This window comes from Oncorhynchus tshawytscha, linkage group LG03 (assembly GCF_018296145.1).
Source record: "Oncorhynchus tshawytscha isolate Ot180627B linkage group LG03, Otsh_v2.0, whole genome shotgun sequence".
NCBI classification, from domain to species: domain Eukaryota; kingdom Metazoa; phylum Chordata; class Actinopteri; order Salmoniformes; family Salmonidae; genus Oncorhynchus; species Oncorhynchus tshawytscha.
In genome coordinates, this window is record NC_056431.1 from 5972176 (window position 1) to 5996260 (window position 24085).

The following is a 24085-nucleotide window of genomic DNA, read 5'->3' on the forward strand; positions in this document are numbered from 1 at the left end:
CTATCTGTCTCTCTGCCTGGTGTATCCTAACCCAGCCTATCTGTCTCTCTGCCTGGTGTATCCTAACCCAGCCTATCTATCTCTCTGCCTGGTGTATCCTAACCTAGCTTTTACATCTCTGGAGCCTGACCTTGAACTGCTACAGAGACTCAACAGCACGGACGTGTCTCTCCCTGAACACTGCGCCAGCTAGAACACTGGCATGGCTCACCCATATTTGTGGCTTCTGTCTGCGTCATCAGACTACATACAGTGAGGGAAAAAAGTATTTAATCCCCTGCTGATTTTGTACGTTTGCCCACTGACAAAGAAATGATCAGTCTATAATTTTAATGGTAGGTTTATTTGAACAGTGAGAGACAGAATAACAACAAGAAAATCCAGAAAAACACATGTCAAAAATGTTATAAATTGATTTGCATTTTAATGAGGGAAATAAGTGTTTGACCCCCTCTCAATCAAAAAGATTTCTGGCTCCCAGGTGTCTTTTATACAGGTAACGAGCTGAGATTAGGAGCACACTCTTAAAGGGAGTGCTCCTAATCCCAGTTTGTTACCTTTATAAAAGACACCTGTCCACAGAAGCAATCAATCAATCAGATTCCAAACTCTCCACCATGGCCAAGACCAAAGAGCTTTCCAAGGATGTCAGGGACAGGATTGTAGACCTACACAAGGTTGGAATGGGCTACAAGACCATTGCCAAGCAGCTTGGTGAGAAGGTGACAAAAGTTGGTGCGATTATTTGTAAATGGAAGAAACACAAAAGAACTGTCAATCTCCCTCGGCCTGGGGCTCCATGCAAGATCTCACCTCATGGAGTTGCAATTATCATGAGAACGGTGAGGAATCAGCCCAGAGCTACACGGGAGGATCTTGTCAATGATCTCAAGGCAGCTGGGACCATAGTCACCAAGAAAACAATTGGTAACACACTACGCCGTGAAGGACTGAAATCCTGCAGCGCCCGCAAGGTCCCCCCTGCTCAAGAAAGCACATATACATGCCCGTCTGAAGTTTGCCAATGAACATCTGAATGATTCAGAGGACAACTGGGTGAAAGTGTTGTGGTCAGATGAGACCAAAATGGAGCTCTTTGGCATCAACTCAACTCGCCGTGTTTGGAGGAGGAGGAATGCTGCCTATGACCCCAAGAACACCACCCCCACCGTCAAACATGGAGGTGGAAACATTATGCTTTGGGGGTGTTTTTCTGCTAAGGAGATAGGACAACTTCACCGCAACAAAAGGGACGATGGGCCATGTACCATCAAATCTTGGGGGAGAACCTCCTTCCCTCAGCCAGGGCATTGAAAATGGGTCGTGGATGGGTATTCCAGCATGACAATGACCCAAAACACACGGCCAAGGCAACAAAGGAGTGGTTCAAGAAGAAGCACATTAAGGTCCTGGAGTGGCCTAGCCAGTCTCCAGACCTTAATCCCATAGAACATCTGTGGAAAGAGCTGAATGTTCGAGTTCCCAAATGTCAGCTTCGAAACCTTAATGACTTGGAGAAGATCTGCAAAGAGGAGTGGGACAAAATCCCTCCTGAGATGTGTGCAAACCTGGTGGCCAACTACAAGAAACGTCTGACCTCTGTGATTGCCAACAAGGGTTTTGCCACCAAGTACTTAGTCATGTTTTGTAGAGGGGTCAAATACTTATTTCCCTCATTAAAATGCAAATCAATTTATAACTTTTTTGACATGCGTTTTTCTGGATTTGTTTGTTGTTATTCTGTCTCTCACTGTTCAAATAAACCTACCATTAAAATTATAGACTGATCATTTCTTTGTCAGTGGGCAAACATACAAAATCAGCAGGGGATCAAATACTTTTTTCCCTCGCTGGACAGTATAGGCTTCAAATGCCTGGCTGGCCTATCATAGCTATGCTAATGAGGAGTTCAGTAGTACAATTCTCCAAATAGTACATCAAAACATAGATTCCGGGTTTGGCCAGTATGATAGTAGAATTCTTTGACAGCATGATAACAGTTTCTTCAAGACAATTAGATTGAGAGAATGTGTGGAGGAACTTTGAAGAATCTCAGATGTAGTCCAAATCATGTATCAGATAGGGGTAGAGGCAATATATGGAGCAGAGCCATTTGACCTCTATGGAACAATGACATTCAACCACTATGGAACAATGACATTCAACCACTATGGAACAATGACATTCAACCACTATGGAACAATGACATTCAACCACTACTAGTACTTAGAAAGTCTACATTGACCTCAGTATGATGTATAGTGGCGACACAGTTTTTGGAGTGAGATCTCACAATCTACTAAAGACAACTGCGTGAAACATGAGCTGTGATTGCTTTGTGTGTAAAGACTTCTATATATTCTATATATCATAGAATTAAGCCCTACCAAATAGAATTTATCATAGACTAGATCTAACATTTATATTTTAATCCGACCATTTCTAAGAGTGAATTTCTAGTCATTTTAACAACCTACCAAGTGTGAAGTATATGACCACAGTAGAAGACGATATATGATTTGTTAGGAACATCCTGAAAATAGTTGTTCCAACAAGGTGTCTACGTTAAATGAGAGTATATACCAACACTAGAGTAATAGTATTTATTGTGACAACAACATGCTAAAAGTGTCTAAAAATCTTAACTTCAGTGGTGTAATACAATATTGTGATTGTGGAGTCTTGTGTAGGTTTTGACCAGGTTAGTTGTTGTTATACATGGTTGTAAGTTATTTCTATTACATTGTAGCTAGTGTACATGTGATGTTGTTACTCATTGATAACTGAGCACTTTCCTACCTTTTGGCCTAAAACAACATTTGACCTATCATCACTTTGGCAATCTGGCTTTTCTTCGATGGTTGTGAATGTGGTGCGCATATATATACAGTATGTTAATATGTGTCTGTTACAAAATACATTCCTGTTATGATAGCTTTCCTCATAGCTTTCATAACTCATTTCATCATGTTTCTGGCACTGCTGCTTGCACTCTGCACATACTACTGAATGTTGCTATGGTGGTGTACTCTACCATTCGCTGCCATACATATTGTGCTAACATGGTGTTAATGTGTATATTATGAATGCGGTGGTTTAATGGGCGCTCTTGTGTATTAATACATTTTTTTAGTATGTAAATGTTCCACTGTACAGGAGATTTTTATTTCTTCAAAAATGACCTTTATTGGCCCAATAATTAGTCATTACAGAATTGTTTTCAGTTTAACAACCTAGAAAGTTAAAGACAAGCCGCCCTGCTCGTCCACTGTATATACAAAAAACCTGATGCCCCACACCCCTACAAAACCCCCAGTGCGACTGAGAGAGAGAGAGAGCGAGAGAGCTAAACAAATATAGATGAATGAGTCAATGACTACTGTATAATTATTGTTCTATGTGTTGTAATAAAGAGTCACTCAAGCTTTGATCCCTATAAATATGTTTTTGTTTTAAAGGGAATCTGTTCATTTTTGTGCCATTGAAAAATCAGAAGTCTGATATTCGCAGTAGGTTTTTTTTTGAGAACGTTTTGTGCTCTGTCTTTGTAATGTTAGTCATAAAACAACAACATTCGGCTTTGCTGTGTCTCCTCAAAGACATAAATGCACTTTCCTTGTATCTGTGTGTGTCAACCTCACTGTATGTATTCTGTGTGGTTTATTCTGTGGTTCTTTCTGTGTTTATGTAATACTATATCTTGGTAACAAATGCTGCCTGGTGGAAACTACATTTCCCATAATACAACACAAAACATCCTCTGCCTTGTAGAACTCACTGAACACTGTAACAACGTAATGATGTTTGACGTTTGACCTGGAAATAAAGCCACTAGTGACCATACCAACTGGTGAGTGCTGATTCCTTGTACAGTCCAACACTCAACTCCCAGTTAGTGCAGCAAAAGTTCAGTGCACATCCCCAGTCCTCATTCAATTATTTGTCATTTTCTCCTGATACGCCTGATTCTCCTGATACAGTGTCTGCATGTCCTGGTTTAGTACACACATTTACAACAGTGCCAAGCAGTTGCATTAGACAGAGGTCTACTGTTACTGTAGGCTAGGTTAGATGGATTATATTTCTTCCTGTCTCTGCCTCCCTTAATGAGGATCACAGTTCAGCAGATACTTCTCCTCCCTCTGTGGGGTTAAATGAGGAAGACGCATTTCAGTTGAATGCATGCAGTTGTACAACTGACTAGGTATCCCCCTTTCCCTTTCCTTTCAATGGAAAATCTACTGAACGTTTAGTCACTGCAGAGAATTGTTGCATGAAAGTCAGATGCACAATTGAAAGCATCCTGTCGGGCTGTATCACCGCCTGGTACAGCAACTGCACCCCCCACAACCGCAAGGCTCTCCAGAGGGTGGTGCAGTGTGCCCAACGCATTCCCAGAGGCAAACTACCCATCCTCCAAGACAAAATCATCAAGGACATCAACCACCCAAGCCACTGCCTGTTCACCCCACTACCATCCAGAAGGTGGGGTCAGTACAGGTGCATCAAGCTGGGACCAAAAGACTGAAAAACAGCTTCCATCTCAAGGCCATCAGACTGTTAAACAGCCACCACTAGCACATTAGAGGCTGCTGCCCATAGACTAGGAATCACTAACCACTTTAAGGAATGGAACACGAGTCACTTTAATAATGTTTACATGTCTGGCGTTAGTCATCTCATATGTATATACTGTTTTCTATACTATTCTAGGGTATCTTAGTCACTTAATGTTTACATGTCTGGCGTTAGTCATGTGTATATACTGTATTCTATACTATTCTACGGTATCTTACTCCGTCCCGCTCTAACATCGCTCATCCATATGTATATAGTCTTAATTCATTCCTACTTAGATTTGTGTGTATTGGGTATATGTTATGTAATTTGTTAGATATTACTTGTTAGATATGACTACACTGTGGGAGATAGAGGAACAAGCATTTTGCTTCACCCGGTATAACATCAGCTAACTGCGTGTATGTGACCAATAAAATTTTATTTTATTTTATTTGAGCATCAACAAGCTATAGTAACCAGTCCTGACCAGCAAGCATCAACAAGCTGTAGTAACCAGTCCTGATCAGCAGGTATCAACAAGCTGTAGTAACCAGTCCTGACCAGCAGGTATCAACAAGCTGTAGTAACCAGTCCTGACCAGCAGGCGTCAACAAGCTGTAGTAACCAGTCCTGACCAGAAGGCATCATCAAGCTAACCAGTCCTGACCAGCAGGTATCAACAAGCTGTAGTAACCAGTCCTGACCAGCAGGCGTCAACAAGCTGTAGTAACCAGTCCTGACCAGCAGGTATCAAAAAGCTGTAGTAACCAGTCCTGACCAGCAGGCGTCATCAAGCTGTAGTAACCAGTCCTGACCAGCAGGCGTCATCAAGCTGTAGTAACCAGTCCTGACCAGCAGGCATCATCAAGCTGTAGTAACCAGTCCTGACCAGCAGGCGTCATCAAGCTGTAGTAACCAGTCCTGACCAGCAGGCGTCATCAAGCTGTAGTAACCAGTCCTGACCAGCAGGCATCATCAAGCTGTAGTAACCAGTCTTGACCAGCAGGCATCAACAAGCTGTAGCAACCAGTCCTGACCAGCAGGCGTCAACAAGCTGTAGTAACCAGTCCTGACCAGCAGGCGTCAACAAGCTGTAGTAACCAGTCCTGACCAGCAGGCGTCATCAAGCTGTAGTAACCAGTCTTGACCAGCAGGCATCAACAAGCTGTAGTAACCAGTCCTGACCAGCAGGCGTCAACAAGCTGTAGTAACCAGTCCTGACCAGCAGGCGTCAACAAGCTGTAGTAACCAGTCCTGACCAGCAGGCGTCATCAAGCTGTAGTAACCAGTCATGACCAGCAGGCATCACTAGTGGACCATGGGCTTCTACTGGCATGATCTCCACGTTGTCTTTGGGGAGATGCGTGTTTAGATACTGTCTGGGTGAGCAATCCCATGAGAGGGGGTGGGGGGTGTGTGTGTGTGTGTGTGTGTGTGTGTGTGTGTGTGTGTGTGTGTGTGTGTGTGTGTGTGTGTGTGTGTGTGTGTGTGTGTGTGTGTAGTGTGTCAGAGAGAGAGCCAGACAGAGAAAGACAGTGAGAGAGAAAAAGAGAGAGATAGCACAGAAAGGAGCCAGAGAGAGCATGTGTCTAAATTATGATGATTTCCATGAAAAGTATGACAACAAAAAAAACATTGTCACTCTCTCCCCCACCACAGCTCCAAGAAATGCATGTTGTTAAAAACATAAAAATATGCTAGTGATACCATAGTTTTATGCCATCCGAAGAGCCAGCCTGAATTAATGTGTGTTCACAGAAGGATAACATAGAGGATAAGGATATCTGGGTATGTCTAGACAGTGGTTCTCGCGCAACCGCAAACCAGCCAAACTCGTTTGACGATTTTTCCACCACACTCTGTCGTTCTCGTTTCCATTATGAATGTGGAGTGTTTACCTCACGCCTGGCACAATATTGGTGCTGGTGTCGTTTTTTCCTTCACTCTGAAAATGATTTGTTCTCCTTCCCCCATCCATCTCTCTCTGAAATAGAGCTGACAGACTCCTCCTCTCAGTCCCCAGTTTGTTTAACAAACTCTCTCTGAAATAGAGCAGACAGACTCCTCCCAGTTCCCCCCCTCTCTCTCACTCTCCCTCTCTCTCTCACTCTCCCTCTCTCTCTCTCATTCTCTCTCTTTCTCTCTCTTTCATGCTCCCTCCCTCCTCCCTCTCTGGGTTAGTGTCATTCTGTAGTGGAGATGTGGAGTGTCCTTCTTTCTCTCTCTCTGTTTCTCCAGTCTAATTCAGCTGAGGAAGGTAAGAAACTACTTTACCTCTCTATTCCTATATAATACAGTGTGCGTGTTTGTATTAGTGTGATTGTGAGTGATGGGGAGTTTGTTTTTTGTGTGTTTTTGTGTGTTTGTACATTTGTGAGTTTGTGTGTTTGCGTGCAATGAATGTGGCTCTGTGTGTGAATGTATGTGTGTATGTGTATGTGTGTTGTGCGCTTGTGTTTGTTCAAGAGTGATGGAGAGTTGGTTTGTCTCTGTATGTGTGTATGTATGTGTGTGTGTATGAGAGTGTGTGCATGCGTGTGTGTGTCTCCATGTTATAGTGTGTCAGACAGGACTTAGTTGGCATGGGAAAGCCAGGTTCTCCATGGGGCCGGTCAAGTTCTCACAACAAAAGAATACAAATGTGGGGCATAATCAAAATGATTAATACGTTGCATAACCCTTCTCTCCCTCTGAACCCTGCCACCCCCCACTCATGATATCATGAATGTGACAGTTAAAGACCCCCTGCCTCCCTCCCTATTCAGCTCCACTACAGCCACAGTACTCCCTACCAGCACGCCTTCTCCTCCTCCACCACCTCTCCTTCCCTCCTCCTCTTCCTCCACCTCCATCTCTTCTCCCCTTGTCCTCGTCCACCCCTCCTCCTCCTCCACCTCTCCTCCCCTCCTCTTTCTCCTCCTCCTCCATCTCTTCTCCCCTTGTCTTCGTCCACCCCTCCTCCCCTCCTTCTCCCCTTCCCTCCCCACCTCTCCTCCCCTCCTCCTCATCCTCATCCTCTCCACCTCTCCTCCCCTCCTACTCATCCTCCTCCACCCCTCCTCCCCTCCTCTCCTCCTCTATTTCTTCTCCCCTTGTCATCTCCACCCCTCCATTTTTCTCCCCCCTGTCCTCTTCCTCACCCTTCCCCTCCCCTTCCCTCCACCTCTCCTCCCCTCCTCCTCATCCTCATCCTCCTCCACCTCTCCTCCTCTCCTACTCCCTCCTCCACCCCTCCTCCTCCCCTCCTCCTCCTCCACCTCCACCCCTCCTCATTCTCCTCCATCCACCCCTCCTCCTCTCCTCCTCCACCTCCCCTCTTCCCCTCCTCCACCCCTCCTCATTCTCCTCCCACCCCTTCTCCTCTCCTCCACCTCTGTGTCCTCCACCTGTCCCCTGTGTGTGTGTGTGTGTGTGTGTGTGTGTGTGTGTGTGTGCGCGTGCGCCTTTATGTGTGTGTATGTGTGCATGCGCAGGTGTAATTCTTTGTCTGTGTGGTGTGTACATGTGTGTGTGACTTAGTGTATGTCTATATGGTCACTACACCTTAGTGCATTCTGTCTCCATCTCTTGGAGAGGCCTCTGCATATATTTCATCTGAAAAGCACTGGAAAGCTCCTGTTCTATTTTAAAGAAGAGCGATGATGGGTGATGTGCAGTGATTGATGTGTATGAGTGGTTATTCATGATGGCTCTGTCTATGTGTGTCAAAGCAGGGGAGGAAACTGCTCTATCTAGCTCCACAGATTTGAGCTGCAGCGTATGTAACAGATGGTCTTTACTAAGATGAAATGTGGTGTGTGTGTGTGTGTGTGGGAGGGGGGGTAGATTGTCACTGGCCTACAGATTCTGTTGATGTGCTGAATGATTGACAGAGCTCTTTCTCTAATGCCTTATTAAGCTGATAGCACAGAACTCCATCTAAAACCTGCATAAAACCAGTAGGTTATGCCAAGAACTGATGGTGGTAGGATGTTGTGATTTAATTGAAATTAAATGAATGTCTGTCAGTCTGACAGACTGTCTCTATGTATGTGACCATGTGTTTAGTGTCTGTGGGATCTGGTGTCTGTTTTTGTCTTTCTTGGCTGTGTGTGTTGTGAGTCAGTGTGCAAGTGTGAATACATGTGTTTTGTTCTGCATGCACCAATGAGTATATCTATGTCTGTCTGTAAGGTTCTTCAGAGAGTTGTGGTTGTTGAATCTTGTGTTGTGTTTGTCCAGTGAATTCCCTGTCCAGAGGCTACTCTACACTGCTTAGGGTTGAACAACTGACGATTTATGTCTCTGTGTGTGTTAGTGTGTGTGCGTGTATGTCATGGCTCACTATGGTGGCTGAAAGGTGTTGGTGTGTACACTCCTATAGCCAGGTAGGAGCCAAAGATCACAACATACCAAAGAGATTGACAAGGTGCTGATTGATGTGTATTAAACATGAAGAAAAGAGATAAATCTCTCTTATACTCCTTTTTTTGTAGCGTCCTCCTCTGTGGCAACATGTTCGTCCTTTGAAGAAGAACATCTAATAACTGGGTTATTACTCTAAGGTATCCTGTCTGTGTTTTTCCATCTATCACTCTCCTTTGAGTTTAGTTGTTCAACAGGTCTCCGCGGGTCTCCTCTGAGTTAGGGAGGACTGCTTTCAGTTACTATGCCCCTCCGTCCTGGGATGACCTACAGCTCATTCTAAAACGTCATTATCTGGTCCCAGAAGGTGAATTTAGGCCTCTGCTAAAAAAAATGTGACCAATGAAAACTGCCCTTGTTTTGATTGATTGTATGTATTTGTTTCTACTGCCCTCTTGAATGGAACGTGATTTATTTGAAATGTTGTAACTCATTTTGTAGTGATCGTTGTTAAATGTGTTGCTCACGTTGCTTGAACTGTGGTTCTCAGGGCACCATTGGAAATGAGACCCTGGTCTTAATGGGTTTCCGCTGGTTAAATGAAGGTTAATAAATCAAATAAAAAAGCTGTTGACTTGTGTTGGGTTCAACACTAACTGGGATGCACCAACAGGAGACAGGCCTGATCACCCATGGCTGAATGGACTGACAGTGATAACCAATTTGTTTATTTTCAAAAATATCCCCACTTATGTTTTGGTAGGCTGTAACGCTAAACTTTTATGACAGTGGGATAAATCAGGGTCACACAGAGTTTTTTTCTTGGTAGTCTTAAACAAATCAACTTTGAAACAAAAGTTTGCACCTCACACACATGGTTATGGGCTTAAAAAAAGAAGACACCTGTACTGTGTCAGATAAATATATAGAGTTGAAATCTATTAAATGTTGAGTTTTCATCCCAATATTACACTTCATATACATCACAGTAGACTGGACAAAACTGATCGACATAGAAACACTGGGTTTTCAGCAGTTTTTTGAAATAAAGTTGATTAATTCTGAAATTATAAAAATATCAATAACATTCCACCCATGAGGCCACCAGGGGGCGATTTGGTCATTTGACTGCAGGAAAGGGCTATAACATGATTGGCACTGATAACGATGGCCAGTGTCTATAGGATATGATTCATATTTTCAGTTCAGCCTGACTTTGAAAACAGCAGACTTTAGTGTTAAATGCCTAACAGCAGACTTTAGTGTTAAATGCCTAACAGCAGACTTTAGTGTTAAATGCCTAACAGCAGACTTTAGTGTTAAATGCCTAACAGCAGACTTTAGTGTTAAATGCCTAACAGCAGACTTTAGTGTTAAATGCCTAACAGCAGACTTTAGTGTTAAATGCCTAACAGCAGACTTTAGTGTTAAATGCCTAACAGCAGACTTTAGTGTTAAATGCCTAACAGCAGACTTTAGTGTTAAATGCCTAACAGCAGACTTTAGTGTTAAATGCCTAACAGCAGACTTTAGTGTTAAATGCCTAACAGCAGACTTCAGTGTTAAATGACTAACAGCAGACTTCAGTGTTAAATGCCTAACAGCAGACTTTAGTGTTAAATGCCTAACAGCAGACTTTAGTGTTAAATGCCTAACAGCAGACTTTAGTGTTAAATGCCTGACACCAGACTTTATTGTTAAATGCCTAACAGCAGACTTTAGTGTTAAATGCCTAACAGCAGACTTTAGTGTTAAATGACTAACAGCAGACTTTAGTGTTAAATGCCTGACACCAGACTTTATTGTTAAATGCCTAACAGCAGACTTTAGTGTTAAATGCCTAACAGCAGACTTTAGTGTTAAATGACTAACAGCAGACTTTAGTGTTAAATGCCTGACACCAGACTTTATTGTTAAATGCCTAGCAGCAGACTTTAGTGTTAAATGCCTAACAGCAGACTTTAGTGTTAAATGCCTGACACCAGACTTCAGTGTTAAATGCCTAACAGCAGACTTCAGTGTTAAATGCCTAACAGCAGACTTCAGTGTTAAATGACTAACAGCAGACTTCAGTGTTAAATGCCTAACAGCAGACTTCAGTGTTAAATGCCTAACAGCAGACTTTAGTGTTAAATGCCTAACAGCAGACTTTAGTGTTAAATGCCTAACAGCAGACTTTAGTGTTAAATGCCTAACAGCAGACTTTAGTGTTAAATGCCTAACAGCAGACTTTAGTGTTAAATGCCTAACAGCAGACTTTAGTGTTAAATGCCTAACAGCAGACTTTAGTGTTAAATGCTTAACAGCAGACTTTAGTGTTAAATGCAACAGCAGACTTTAGTGTTAAATGACTAACAGCAGACTTTAGTGTTAAATGCCTAACAGCAGACTTTAGTGTTAAATGCCTAACAGCAGACTTTAGTGTTAAATGCCTAACAGCAGACTTTAGTGTTAAATGCCTAACAGCAGACTTTAGTGTTAAATGCCTAACAGCAGACTTCAGTGTTAAATGACTAACAGCAGACTTCAGTGTTAAATGACTAACAGCAGACTTTAGTGTTAAATGCCTAACAGCAGACTTTAGTGTTAAATGACTAACAGCAGACTTTAGTGTTAAATGCCTGACACCAGACTTTATTGTTAAATGCCTAACAGCAGACTTTAGTGTTAAATGCCTAACAGCAGACTTTAGTGTTAAATGACTAACATCAGACTTTAGTGTTAAATGCCTGACACCAGACTTTATTGTTAAATGCCTAACAGCAGACTTTAGTGTTAAATGCCTAACAGCAGACTTTAGTGTTAAATGACTAACAGCAGACTTTAGTGTTAAATGCCTGACACCAGACTTTATTGTTAAATGCCTAGCAGCAGACTTTAGTGTTAAATGCCTAACAGCAGACTTTAGTGTTAAATGCCTGACACCAGACTTCAGTGTTAAATGCCTAACAGCAGACTTCAGTGTTAAATGCCTAACAGCAGACTTCAGTGTTAAATGACTAACAGCAGACTTTAGTGTTAAATGCCTAACAGCAGACTTCAGTGTTAAATGACTAACAGCAGACTTCAGTGTTAAATGCCTAACAGCAGACTTTAGTGTTAAATGCCTAACAGCAGACTTCAGTGTTAAATGACTAACAGCAGACTTCAGTGTTAAATGACTAACAGCAGACTTCAGTGTTAAATGCCTAACAGCAGACTAGGCCTAATATGTATTTGTTTCTTGTTTATAACAGGCTGTCAGGCTGAGATGGGCCTCTCATCTAGCTGTGTGGGTTAGAGATAATAATTCTGTCAGTCTCACCAGAAACGGACCCTTTTTAATGTTGATCTGGCCATCATGGTTCTCTTTAATAAATCATTCATTCAGAGCATTCTGTCCTACTGCTTGACCTGCTGGTCTGGGAATATCAAAGGTGCACAGAAAAATAGATTGGACAAAATAGTCAGGACTTGCAGAAAAATCATGCGGCAGCAATAGCAAGAACTGTCATCTCTCTACCTGGGCAGAGTCCTCCAGTACGCAAATAAAATAGCGTTTGACTCATCCTACCCAGTCCACCCCTTCCCTCTGGTTGACTCATCCCACCCAGTCCACCCCCTTCCCTCTGGCCACAGGTACAGACTACATTTTTACATTTTAGTCATTTAGCAGGCACTATTATCCAGAGCAACTAGGGTTAAGTGCCTTGCTTTTCTTCCCCTAGTCGGCTCAGGGATTTGAACCAGCAACATTTTGGTTACTGGCCCAACACGCTTAGCCGCTAGGCTACCTGCCACCAAGGAAATAAAAATAAATAGGGCCAAGTACTCTTTCATTCCGAATGCAATTCTGCAACTTAACAAAATGTTGGAGTAATTACACTGGAAATATCCTTTGCTATTTGTGGTTGTTTTTTCATTTTAAGTTAAACATTTTACATTTGATATGTTCTATGACTGCTGCTAAATGAATTGCCTCTCTGAGAACATTCAAGCTTTCTGAATCCGAAACTGAGGTCATTTGGGCCAGTGCTGGTAGCAGGTTCTGGCATTAATTGAGCAGATAATTGGCCTTATCTCTGGTGTGATAAGCTGTTCTTTCAGGGCATAAGAAATAAAAGAAAATGTGTTAAAACGGAGCGCGAGTCTCTCAGCGGGAGTCTCTCAGCGGGAGTCTCTCAGCGGGAGTCTCTCAGCGGGAGTCTCTCAGCGGGAGTCTCTCAGCGCGAGTCTCTCAGCGGGAGTCTCTCAGCGGGAGTCTCTCAGCGGGAGTCTCTCAGCGGGAGTCTCAGCGGGAGTTTCTCAGCGGGAGTCTCTCAGCGGGAGTCGCTCAGCGGGAGTCTCTCAGCGGGAGTCTCTCAGCGGGAGTCTCTCAGCGGGAGTCTCTCAGCGGGAGTCTCTCAGCAGGAGTCTCTCAGCAGGAGTCTCAGCGCGAGTCTCTCAGCGCGAGTCTCTCAGCGGGAGTCTCTCAGCGGGAGTCTCTCAGCGGGAGTCGCTCAGCGGGAGTCGCTCAGCGGGAGTCTCTCAGCGGGAGTCTCTCAGCGCGAGTCTCTCAGCGGGAGTCTCTCAGCGGGAGTCTCTCAGCGGGAGTCTCTCAGCGGGAGTCTCTCAGCGGGAGTCTTGGGACCGTGGAACCGCTTTAAAAGAGCAGCTCTCCCACTAAAAGCTCGCTATGTCCTTGAGGCCTGGCCGCCTGCATGCGTGCGCATATGGAGATTGAAATGGCTTCGTGTGAGGCGAGAGGAGGACCCTACAATGACACAACAACACTACGACCCCTAGGAGAGCCAGGGCTTTGTTTTTGTTGGGACATTTTGGGGGGTCTTACATTGTATATTTTTCTCACATTCATTGGGCTTATTTCCCTTGCGTGATGCGAGGATTATCTCCGTGGTCGAGTCTGGTTTATCCATGGCTGACTCATGCATCACTTCTGTGATTCAAGAGCCATGAACCCCGAGGCGACAGAGACCAAAGACCACTCACTGTCTGGCAGAGAAGAGTTAACTTATCTGTCGAGGAGAACAAAACCTTTTTAACTGAATAATACTAATAACTTGGGGGGGGGGCTTATATTTGTCCTTTTACACAAGTGTGTAATGGAAATATGTTTCTTCATATCCCAACTCCCCCTGAGACACCCGTGGGGAGTGGGGTCACGGCCGGGGTCACAATTGAACAGCGCTCCTGGAGCAATTAGGGTTAAGTGCCTTGCTCCAGGGCACAGTGCCAGATTTTTTTCCCAACTTGTCGGCTCCGGTATTCAAAGCAGCAACCTTTCGGTTACCGGCCCAACGCTCAACCTCGAGGCTACCTGCCGCCCAAATTAGCCCTCTACCAAGATAGCCTCATAATGAGCCAAACATGATTGTGTCAGAAAAGGGAGAGAAAGGGTGAGAGAGGGAGAGTAACAGTTTGTTCATGGAATGGTTAGGCCTAGGCCTGCTTTTTGAGTAAGAGGAGGAACAAATGGTGAATTAAGTTAGCCCTGAAATCAAGCTAGCTGGATAACGTGCCAAATAGCCCAATAATATTAGTCTGAAACTGGAAAGAGAGACAGGGCCACAGAACGGCAAAATACCAGTTCATTCATTACTCAGTGGTTTAGGGATAGGCCTACTGCTACATTTCTGCCAAAAAGGAAAACATAGTTAATGGAGTTGCCCAATAGTGTGCCAAATGAGAGGTAGCTTTTAGAGCATCATGGGAAGGTAATACACAACATGTCAGAGAAGAGATATAGAGAGGCAGTACAAAAAGACAGAGTATTAGCAGGGGGAAATAACTTGCTCATAGCTTCACCAAAATTCAAATGTTAGTCTTACTTTCTAGGCCTATGTTTGTCTAGGGATGGCTTTTCAACTGTCTTTCTTCCTGTATCTTGTGCCTGTTCAGTGACTTACTTCTTGCTTCATTGCTAGGTGAAGCTATGCCGACTGTGACAAGGCGTGAGGCGTGAGGGGTCACTTGTCCTCTTTGTAACCAACAGTGAAGTTTTGATAACTCCCTTTGACGTGCGTGAGCTTATTTCTGGACTTGTGTTAATCCTCCGTTTTCCTCATTCCTCCTCTCCCTCCCTCCATCCTTCCCTCCACTCTTTCCCTGTGTCTCTCTCTCGGTGGTTGTATGTAATGATGGAGGGTAGTAGAATCTGTCCTTGACTGACTGTCTGTGGATGGATGCAGCATCTGGAGCGTATTAAGAGATAGGGTGGAGATGGGTGGATAAATGGATGCAAGACAAAACACAACCACAGAGCTGCTTACTGGCTACTGTACCACGGAATGTTGGGCTGTGTGTGTGTGTGTGTGTGCACGTGCGCGCGTGCGTGTGCGTGTGCGTGTGTGTGTGTGTGAGAGTTTTTGGCCATCTGTGTCAATGTGCATATTTTCCAGTGTGTAGGCCTGTCTGGTTGTGTTTCTGTGTTTGTCTATAAATGTCTATATTGGAGTGTCTGTGCCACGATGTTTGTGTGCCTTACCTTCAGTGTGTGTGACTGTGTGTGTTTTGTAGGTGTGTTTGGGCCCATCGCAGAGAGGTGCTAAAGCATGTTTGTGTGCCTTACCTTCAGTGTGTGTGACTGTGTGTGTTTTGTAGGTGTGTTTGGGTCCATCGCAGAGAGGTGCTAAAGCATGTTTGTGTGCCTTACCTTCAGTGTGTGTGACTGTGTGTGTTTTGTAGGTGTGTTTGGGCCCATCGCAGAGAGGTGCTAAAGCATGTTTGTGTGCCTTACCTTCAGTGTGTGTGACTGTGTGTGTTTTGTAGGTGTGTTTGGGCCCATCGCAGAGAGGTGCTAAAGCATGACACACACACCTTTGGTGTCCATCAATATTAACAGGGAAGAGGTTGGTAGAGTGCTAACTGACTCTACTGCCTGGAAAGTATCAAGGCAGCCTACGTCTCCTTTTGGATATGACTAATATGTACAGTACGAGACACTACTCACAGTGGGTGGCAGTGTATGTGTTAACAACTGTAGCTACATAGAAAGGAAGGAAGTGGGGTTGGAAAAAAGAGAGAAAGAGAGAGAGAGGGCAAGCAAGGACACTCAAGTGAAGTGAACACACCAGTGACAGTGGGACAGAAACTAATGCCAGTCTTCACCAAAGACAGGAGATAAACACAGCAGAGAGTGGAGTGCACATATATTAACTGTCAACAAGAGAGAGAGAAAGATAAACACATACTGCACTGTGTCTGTCTGTCTGTCTGTCTTCCCTCAAAGACAGGAGATAAACACATACTGCACTGTGTTTCTGTCTGTCTTCCTCAAAGACAGGAGATAAACACATACTGCACTGTGTCTGTCTGTCTGTCTTCCCAAAGACAGGAGATAAACACATACTGCACTGTGTCTGTCTGTCTGTCTTCCTCAAAGACAGGAGATAAACACATACTGCACTGTGTCTGTCTGTCTGTCTTCCCCAAAGACAGGAGATAAACACATACTGCACTGTGTCTGTCTGTCTGTCTTCCTCAAAGACAGGAGATAAACACATACTGCACTGTGCCTGTCTGTCTGTCTTCCTCAAAGACAGGAGATAAACACATACTGTACTGTGTTTGTCTGTCTTCCCCAAAGACAGGAGATAAACACATACTGCACTGTGTCTGTCTGTCTGTCTGTCTGTCTTCCTCAAAGACAGGAGATAAACACATACTGCACTGTGTCTGTCTGTCTGTCTTCCTCAAAGACAGGAGATAAACACATACTGCACTGTGTCTGTCTGTCTGTCTTCCCCAAAGACAGGAGATAAACACATACTGCACTGTGTCTGTCTGTCTTCCTCAAAGACAGGAGATAAACACATGTCTGTGTCTGTCTGTCTTCCCCAAAGACAGGAGATAAACACATACTGCACTGTGTCTGTCTGTCTGTCTTCCCCAAAGACAGGAGATAAACACATACTGCACTGTGTCTGTCTGTCTGTCTGTCTTCCCCAAAGACAGGAGATAAACACATACTGCACTGTGTCTGTCTGTCTGTCTGTCTGTCTTCCTCAAAGACAGGAGATAAACACATACTGCACTGTGTCTGTCTGTCTGTCTTCCTCAAAGACAGGAGATAAACACATACTGCACTGTGTCTGTCTGTCTGTCTTCCCCAAAGACAGGAGATAAACACATACTGCACTGTGCCTGTCTGTCTGTCTTCCTCAAAGACAGGAGATAAACACATACTGTACTGTGTTTGTCTGTCTTCCCCTCCCAGGAGATAAACACATACTGCACTGTGTCTGTCTGTCTGTCTGTCTTCCTCAAAGACAGGAGATAAACCATACTGCACTGTGTCTGTCTTCCCCAAAGACAGGAGATAAACACATACTGCACTGTGTCTGTCTGTCACTTCCTCAAAGACAGGAGATAAACACATACTGCACTGTTCTTCCTGTCTGTCTTCTCAAAGACAGGAGATAAACACATACTGCACTGTCCCTCTTCTGTCTTCCTCAAAGACAGGAGATAAACACATACTGCACTGTGTCTGTCTGTCTTCCCCAAAGACAGGAGATAAACACATACTGCACTGTGTCTGTCTGTCTGTCTTCCTCAAAGACAGGAGATAAACACATACTGCACTGTGTCTGCCTGTCTGTCTTCCTCAAAGACAGGAGATAAACACATACTGCACTGTGTCTGTCTGTCTGTCTTCCTCAAAGACAGGAGATAAACACATACTGCACTGTGTCTGTCTGTCTGTCTTCCCCAAAGACAGGAGATAAACCATACTGCACTGTGTCTGTCTGTCTGTCTGTCTTCCTCAAAGACAGGAGATAAACACATACTGCACTGTGCCTGTCTGTCTGTCTTCCTCAAAGACAGGAGATAAACACATACTGCACTGTGTCTGCTGTCTGTCTTCCTCAAAGACAGTAAACACATCCACTGTGTCTGTCTGTCTTCCCCAAAGACAGGAGATAAACACATACTGCACTGTGTCTGTCTGTCTGTCTTCCTCAAAGACAGGAGATAAACTGCACTCCTGTCTGTCTTCCTCAAAGACAGGAGATAAACACATACTGCACTGTGTCTTGTCTGTCTTCCTCAAAGACAGGAGATAAACACATACTGCACTGTGTCTGTCTGTCTTCCCCAAAGACAGGAGATAAACCATACTTCTGTCTGTCTGTCTTCCTCAAAGACAGCACATACTCCTGTTCTTCCATGTCTGTCTTCTCTGTCCCTCTGTCTGTCTGTCTGTCTTCACCAGCACATTCCTTTCTTCTGTCTTCTTCCCCTAAACACATACTGCACTGTGTCTGTCTGTCTTCTGTCCCTCAAAGACAGGAGATAAACACATACTGCACTGTGCCTGTCTTCTGTCTTCCTCAAAGACAGGAGATAAACACATACTGTCCTGTGTCTGCCTGTCTGTCTTCCTCCAGGAGATAAACACATACTGCACTGTGTCTGTCTGTCTTCCCCAAAGACAGGAGATAAACACATACTGCACTGTGTCTGTCTGTCTGTCTTCCTCAAAGACAGGAGATAAACACATACTGCACTGTGTCCCTGTCTGTCTTCCTCAAAGACAGGAGATAAACCATCCACTGTGCCTTCCTTCCTCTTCACATACTGCACTGTGTCTGTCTGTCTGTCTTCCCCAAAGACAGGAGATAAACCATACTGCACTGTGTGATTTCTGTCTTTAGCTTTCTTTCATTCTGTCTCCTTCCATTCTCCCGTCTCCCTCTGTCCCTCTTCTGTCCATCCACCAGCCTTCCTTTCTTCCATTCTCTCTCTCTGTCCCTCTTCTGTCCATCCACCAGCCTTCCTTTCTTCCATTCTCTCTCTCTGTCCCTCTTCTGTCCATCCACCAGCCTTCCTTTCTTCCATTCTCTCTCTCTGTCCCTCTTCTGTCCATCCACCAGCCTTCCTTTCTTCCATTCTCTCTCTCTGTCCCTCTTCTGTCCGTCCACCAGCCTTCCTTTCTTCCATTCTCTCTCTCTGTCCCTCTTCTGTCCGTCCACCAGCCTTCCTTTCTTCCATTCTCTCTCTCTGCGGTGTCACAGCCCTTACCAAACAAACAGTGGCTCTGGCATCAATTATGAAACAGCATGTATCTCCTTATTTGAGGTACGGAGAAGCCTGCCCACTGTCACTTTACAGATGAATAATAGACTCACGTAGAGGAGGAGAGGATGAGATGGACACGGGGACAGATGGAAGGAAAGGGGGAGAAAAGACAGAGGTATAGAGGAGAGAGAGAATATTGAAAGTGGGATAGATAAATCCATTGGTACGCAGAGCAAGAGAGCGAGTGAAAGAGTGACCAGACAGACTACTGCATTAACACACCACTCAGGCCCAGATTGCAGACTCAGCAGATTTCTCATCTGTCAGGGACAACATTTGAGTGTCTTCCCTCTAAAATGGGGACTGGAGGCAGTAAAGGAGGCCTACTGCTGTTCACTGTACAGTTGTTGGTGTTTGTTTACGGGCCTGACTTTTTGCATTCAGAAACTGGGGAGAATTAGAGTGTAACGGCTCTCGTTGGTAGAAGGAAGAGTGGACCAAAGCGCAGCGTGGAAAGTGTTCATGATACTTTACTCAAAAACACCCAAACAAAAATAACAAACGCAAAAACTAAAGTGAACAGTTCTGTCAGGCACAGACACTAAACAGAAAACAAGATCCCACAAAACCCAAAAGGAAAATTACAACTTATATGTGATCCCCAATCAGAGACAACGATAGACAGCTTCCTCTGATTGGGAACCACACACACCAAAAACAAAGACAAAAACAAAGAAATAGAAAACATAGACTTTCCCACCCGAGTTACACCCTGACCTCACCAAACATAGAGAATAAAAAGGTCAGGGAGTGACATAGAGTGACAATAAATGTTAGAATTTGTTCAATTTATGGTTTATGGGTAATGTTAGGATTAACGTTAAAGATGAGGGTTTGTGGTTGAAATCCCATTTGTGATCAGAAAGTGCTGTAACGAAGTAGTCGTATTCTTTCCTGTCTACCAGGGCCAGATAGTGACTACAGACACATATCACCTCAACCACCGATACTGTCAGGGAAAGACAGCAGGCTGATAATGTAAGACAAGCCAGAGGGCTCAGTCACCACACAGCAGATAATGATATTACATCCATAAGGTGATTCATTCATTAGTGTGTGTTATTGACACCGAGCTCAGCGCTACTCTGTAAAGACAATTATCCCTTGGGGCTGTGTGATATTGAAAAACAAAGGCAATTGAAAGGTGCTTCTACACCTGCATTGCTTGCTGTTTGGGGTTTTAGGCTGGGTTTCTGTACAGCACTTTGAGATATCAGCTGATGTACGAAGGGCTATATAAATACATTTGATTTGATTTGAGTAGTCAATGTTTCAGTGGCAAACCTTGTATTGTCATGCAACACGCTGGAATAGTTGAATTCTGGCACTAGTTCCAATATAATTTCCAAGAAACACATATTCCATTGTAAATATAATGCCAATTTGAATGCCAACTGTCATGGAGCGGTTGATTTTCATCATGGAGGATAGTTTGCAGAGCTGACAGAAACAGAATTGACATCAATTCTCCGAAAATAACCTTTCCGTGCTCTTAGCTGAAGTGAGGCTTAGTTCCGTAGAGAAGAGATGTAAGATATGGAGAGTCAGATTCCCGGCTCTTCACGTCTCTGACAAGAAGCTAAATAGTAGAGACATCAATATTACATTTCTATGATTTATGCATGAATCTGGCCCAAAGTAGCGGGTTAATTAAATGTGAAATGAGACATCCTTTAGTGTTGTGTTCTACCAGGATAAAGAAAGTCCCCGTATTCCTGAGGTCATAATGCATGATGAGGAGTGTGTGTGTGTGTGTGTGTGTGTGCGTATGCATGCTTGTAGATTCTTCTTGCGCTTGCTTGTACAGTACCAGTCAAAGGTTTGGACACAACTACTCATTTAAGGGGTTTCCAACAGTTGGAATGCTTTTTCCAACAGTCTTGAAGGAATTCCCACATATGCTTAGCACTCTTCAAACCCTGCGGTCCAACTCCGCTGTCCAATCCCAAACCATCTCAATTGGGTTGAGGTCGGGTGATTGTGGAGGCCAGGTCATCTGATGCAGCACTCCATCACTCTCCTTATTTTTCAAATAGCCCTTGCACAGCTTGGAGGTGTGTTGGGTCATTGTCCTGCTGAAATGATAGTCCCACTAAGCGCAAACCAGATGGGATGGTGTATCGCTGCAGAATGCTGTGGTTGCCATGCTGGTTAGGTGTTCCTTAAATTCTAAATAAATCACAGACAGTGTCACCAGCAAAGCACCATCAATCCTTCTCCATGCTTCACGGTGGGAACCACACATGCGGAGATCATCCGTTCACCAGTTTCATCATAGAGCTTGATGGTTTTTGCACCTGCACCTGAAGAAACGTTCAGTGTTCCTGACTTTCATGTGTTGAAGTAATGATGGACTGTCGTTTGTCTTTGCTTATTTGAGAGGTCCTTGCCATAATATGGACTTGGTCTTTTACCAAATAGGGCTATCATCTGTATACCACCCCTAACTTGTCACAACACAACTGATTGGCTCAAACGCATTAAGAAGGAGAGAAATGCAATCCAGGTGACTTCCTCATGAAGCTGGTTGAGCGAATGCCAAGAGTGTAGAAAAGCTGTCATCATGGCAAAGGGTGGCTACTTTGAAGAATATAAAATATGAAATATATTTGGACTTCTTTAACATTTTTTTGTTTATTACATGATTCCATATGTGTCATTTCATAGTATTGATGTCTTCACTATTAGTCTGCATTGTAGAAAATAGCAAAAAATAAAGACAAACCCTTGAATTGAGGAGATCCAAACTTTTAACTGGTATTATATGTGTGCATGTGCATGAGACAATGGGAGTTTGTTGTGTGTGTTTGCTGTGTGTGTATATTTGCGTGAATGCATGTGCAGTGGTTATACTGTTTAAATCACTAAAAATATAATCTATAATAATAATCTGGAAGGATCAGTCAGTGTGTATCAGAGAGAGAGAGATACAGAGAGACACAGAGAGAGACACAGACAGAGACAGACAGAGACAGACAGAGACAGAGAGAGGCAGACAGAGAGACAGAGACAGAGAGAGAGAGACAGAGAGAGACAAAGAGAGAGAGACAGACAGGCAGAGACAGAGACAGAAGGAGACAGAGACAGACAGGCAGAGACAGAGACAGAAGGAGACAGAGACAGAAGCAGACAGGGACAGAAGGAGACAGAGACAGAGAGACACCTAGAGAGAGAGGAAGAAAGAGGGAGAGAAAAAGAGAAGGAAAGAGAGAGAGAAAGACAGAAAGAGAAAGAGAGAGAAAGAAAGAGGGAGGGAGGGAGACGGGCATGTGGGGCGGGAATTGAAGGCCAGATTTGTGGAGGTCTCCATCTGCGAGCATAATCCAAAATAAATCTCTTTACGAGAGAAAGAGGGAGAGAGAGAGGGATGTACAGTGCAAGGGGGGTGGGGGGTGGGGATTTGATGCTGGTGTCGTGTCTGTGACTATCATTAAATGTGAAGACTGTTATTTATATCAAATCAGTTCCCTAGGTTGAATTATTACGTGATTAAACTTATCACGTAAACATTAATTAACTAGGAAGTCGGAGCACCACTGAAAATGTTGAGATTAAAGTTATAATTTTCTGAATATAACACTTCAGATATTTTAATATCTGATCAATTAGTCTTCTATTAATGAATTATTAATTGTTACCTCATTAGTCTCATTCCAAACGTCGTAAAATTCTTGGTTATCTGCACGTACCCTGGGTCCCATAATGAATCAGCAATATACAAATTGGCTTATTTATTTATTTATTAACTAACTTAATAATCACAGACATACATCACTAACAGACTGTAGATATTGGTTACTAACAGTGATAAAAAAAGTCCCTTGTGGGCCGATATGACGGCTTGGTAGACAAAGGAAAGGGGTGGGGACTGAGAAAGAGTGGAAAGACTACACACAGTCTAATGCTAATCCTTTGCACATGAATGGCAGCTCATTCGCGAATGATTGCAATTGATATATTTACACCCGTATGTTGTTGTTGTCTTCTGTTGGAATCCTCGATAGTCCTGTAGAGTTCATCAGAGTCTCTGGTTAACTTTTTCAGAGTACCATTCGGAACTGTTCTCATAAAATAGATGCTTCGGGGGTTGTCGGTATTCTCATTCTAGACTTATATAAATTCTAGCTGCAGACTAGTAATTATGTGTCTAAGATTTGCTCTTGTTTTGTAGTGATCGATAGTCTCAGAGTTTAACCATTTACATCCATGTGTAAGGGTTTTCCTCCTCCTCTTCATCTGAGGAGGAGAGGCGAGAAGGATCGGAGGACCATGGTTGTTTATTTAATGATACTACCCATCCCGCATGCGGGAGCGTAATCATAGCCTAAAACTAATTAGCATAACGCAGCGGACATAAATACCCATAGAAAATGTTCCTATTCATGAAAATCAAATCAAATCAAATTTTATTTGTCACATACACATGGTTAGCAGATGTTAATGCGAGTGTAGCGAAATGCTTCACAAGTGAAATATATTGAGACACAGCTTAGCCTTTTGTTAATCACTCTGTCATCTCAGATTTTCAAAATATGCTTTACAGCCAACGCTAGACAAGCATTTGTGTAAGTTTATCATGGCATAATGCTATGCTAGGCTCTGCTAGCATCAGGCAACATTTTTACGAAAATAAGAAAAGCAATCAAATTAAATCATTTACCTTTGAAGAACTTCGGATGTTTTCACTCAGGAGACCCTCAGTTAGATAGCAAATGTTCCTTTTTTCCAAAAATATTATTTTTGTAGGTGAAATAGCTCCCGTTTCTCCCGTTTCTCACGTTTGGCTGAGAAATCGACCGGAAAATGCGGTCATTACAACGACAAACTTTTTTCAAAATTAGCTCCATAATATCGACAGAAACATGGCAAACGTTGTTTAAAATCAATCGTCAAGGTGTTTTTCACATATCTATTCGATAATATATCCGTCGGGACAATTGGTTTCTCATTAGAAGCGATTGGAATAATGGCTACCTCAGTACTTTACGTAAGATTTTCTGCGGGAGCCATCATGTGACCACTTGCTCAATGTGGTCCCTTACGGCTATTCTTCAACATAAATGCGTAAAAAGACGTCACAATGCTGTAGACACCTTGGGGAATACATAGAAAGCGTAAGCTC

General features: G+C 43.5%; 1 protein-coding gene across 1 annotated transcript in view; it reads left to right on the plus strand.

Moving 5' to 3' along the window:
* Positions 1 to 6701: 6701 nt before the first annotated feature.
* LOC112243956 (ephrin type-B receptor 5-like) overlaps positions 6702 to 24085 on the plus strand; it is a 76946-nt gene continuing 59562 nt past the window's right edge. Inside the window, 1 exon segment of the mRNA XM_042308396.1 lies at positions 6702 to 6817. Within this exon segment, the coding sequence (XP_042164330.1) occupies positions 6760 to 6817 (58 nt within the window). The 5' untranslated portion in view covers positions 6702 to 6759.